The sequence below is a fragment of the Olea europaea genome, unplaced genomic scaffold (assembly GCF_002742605.1).
Source record: "Olea europaea var. sylvestris unplaced genomic scaffold, O_europaea_v1 scaffold116, whole genome shotgun sequence".
Lineage (NCBI taxonomy): Eukaryota > Viridiplantae > Streptophyta > Magnoliopsida > Lamiales > Oleaceae > Olea > Olea europaea.
The window spans coordinates 735,111-736,705 of record NW_019229002.1 but is presented as its reverse complement, the minus strand read 5'-3'; the positions used below and the strand labels follow the sequence as shown (position 1 = coordinate 736,705).

At 30.8% G+C, this 1,595-nt stretch overlaps 1 protein-coding gene across 1 annotated transcript; it reads right to left on the bottom strand.

Moving 5' to 3' along the window:
- Positions 1–19: 19 nt before the first annotated feature.
- Positions 20–612, bottom strand: LOC111373768 (probable LRR receptor-like serine/threonine-protein kinase At3g47570; the record flags this gene model as incomplete). Its single annotated transcript, XM_022996331.1, has 1 exon — positions 20–612. A coding segment is annotated over exon 1 (593 nt), but the record flags the coding sequence as incomplete, so codon positions are not given.
- Between the last annotated feature and the right edge of the window lie 983 nt (positions 613–1,595).

The window sequence follows — 1,595 nt, the reverse complement described above, 5'->3', positions numbered from 1 at the left end:
GGTAAAATTATTGTATGACACAGAAAGTCGTTTAAGATTCATGCAAGCTCCCAAGCCTGGAGGAATGTTGCCACTCAATTGATTCTCTGAAATACTTAGCCTCTCTAGGTTTGGAAGATTGAAGCAAATATCCATAGGTAGACTTCCTGAGAGACTATTGTTTCGAAAATTAATTTCAATTAGAGAAGTGAGGTTGAAAATCCTGTTAGGAATATTTCCGGTGAATCCATTGCTCCGCATCTCTATTTCTTGAAGCTGCTTGAGCTTACCAATTTCATTAGGGATAAACCCATGAAAACTATTATTGCTAATAATTAAGGATCTCAAAAAAGAGAGTTCACCAATTTCTTTAGCAATAATTCCTCCTAAACCCATATCTGCTAGATTTAAGCCCCTAACTCTTTGATGTCTCCTGCCACAAGTAATGCCAATCCAATTGCAGAACGAGGTTCCATGTGACCAATTTTTTTCCAAGATTTTATTTGGATCGGAAGTTATTTGAGATTTGAAAGCTAGAAGAGCATACTCATCGGTGGAGCTATTTAGAGATGTAACAACGTTGATAAGCAAGTAGACGATTGCCAGCAACATAAAGATGACATTCTTTCCCATGGCTAATTTGAAATGCAAAGATATAATTGGGAGGGGGTTGGTAATGACGAGTTTGACGTAAGTGCGTTTGTGTGTGTGGATATATATATAGAAGAAATGAAAGCTTAAGAAAGATAAGTGTACAAGGTATTTTGTGGTTAACATGTTGGTTGAGTTTTATCTCAAGGGAGTGGTGCTCATCACACTTTTATGAATTTCATTTTTTTTCNGATACTTATAAATTCATTATTAGAAGTGCTTAATATATCTTATAAGATATTTTATGACTTTTGGTCTATAATAATCAAAGTTGAACATCCATTGCATGTTATTATGAAATGCTTTACAAATGTTGTAAAAGTAATATTTGATACTAATTTATTTGGAGGATTTGATGAGTCTCAAACGATCTAAGGAAAAAAAATTAGGATATAAATTAAAGAGAAGAAAATTGTACTCTCAAAACTAAACTACTAAAATTTAAATTTTTTTTTGAAATGATGAATACTACGAATGAGCAACCATTTTATACTCCACTTGGTACATAAGAATTTACTACCAACAATGAATTTAAAAATTTATTAAAATTTTTCGATACATGATAGAAATAAATTTATCTATGATAACTCTAGATTTATGTAGGTCAAGATTCATCAAGTCAAGATTCATTAAGTCTCGATTATTATGAATATTAATTAATTGAGAATTAATAACATGAAATTCATACATGATAAGGATTTTGTAGTATTTATTACATATTGATAAACGAAAAGTAAGGTATTATTGAAATAAATAAATTGTAATATGTTAAAAGCATCCAAAAAATGATTATCACTTGATGTGATAATTTATGGTTTACGTGTTGGTTGTGGTTTCATCTCAAGGGAGTGGTGCTCATCACACCATTTTGAACTTCACTTTTTCCAAAAATAAAACAAACTTTGCTTGACCATGAAATTGGAAAAATTATTCCATTGGATGTTGAGATCTTTCCTTATCTTTTA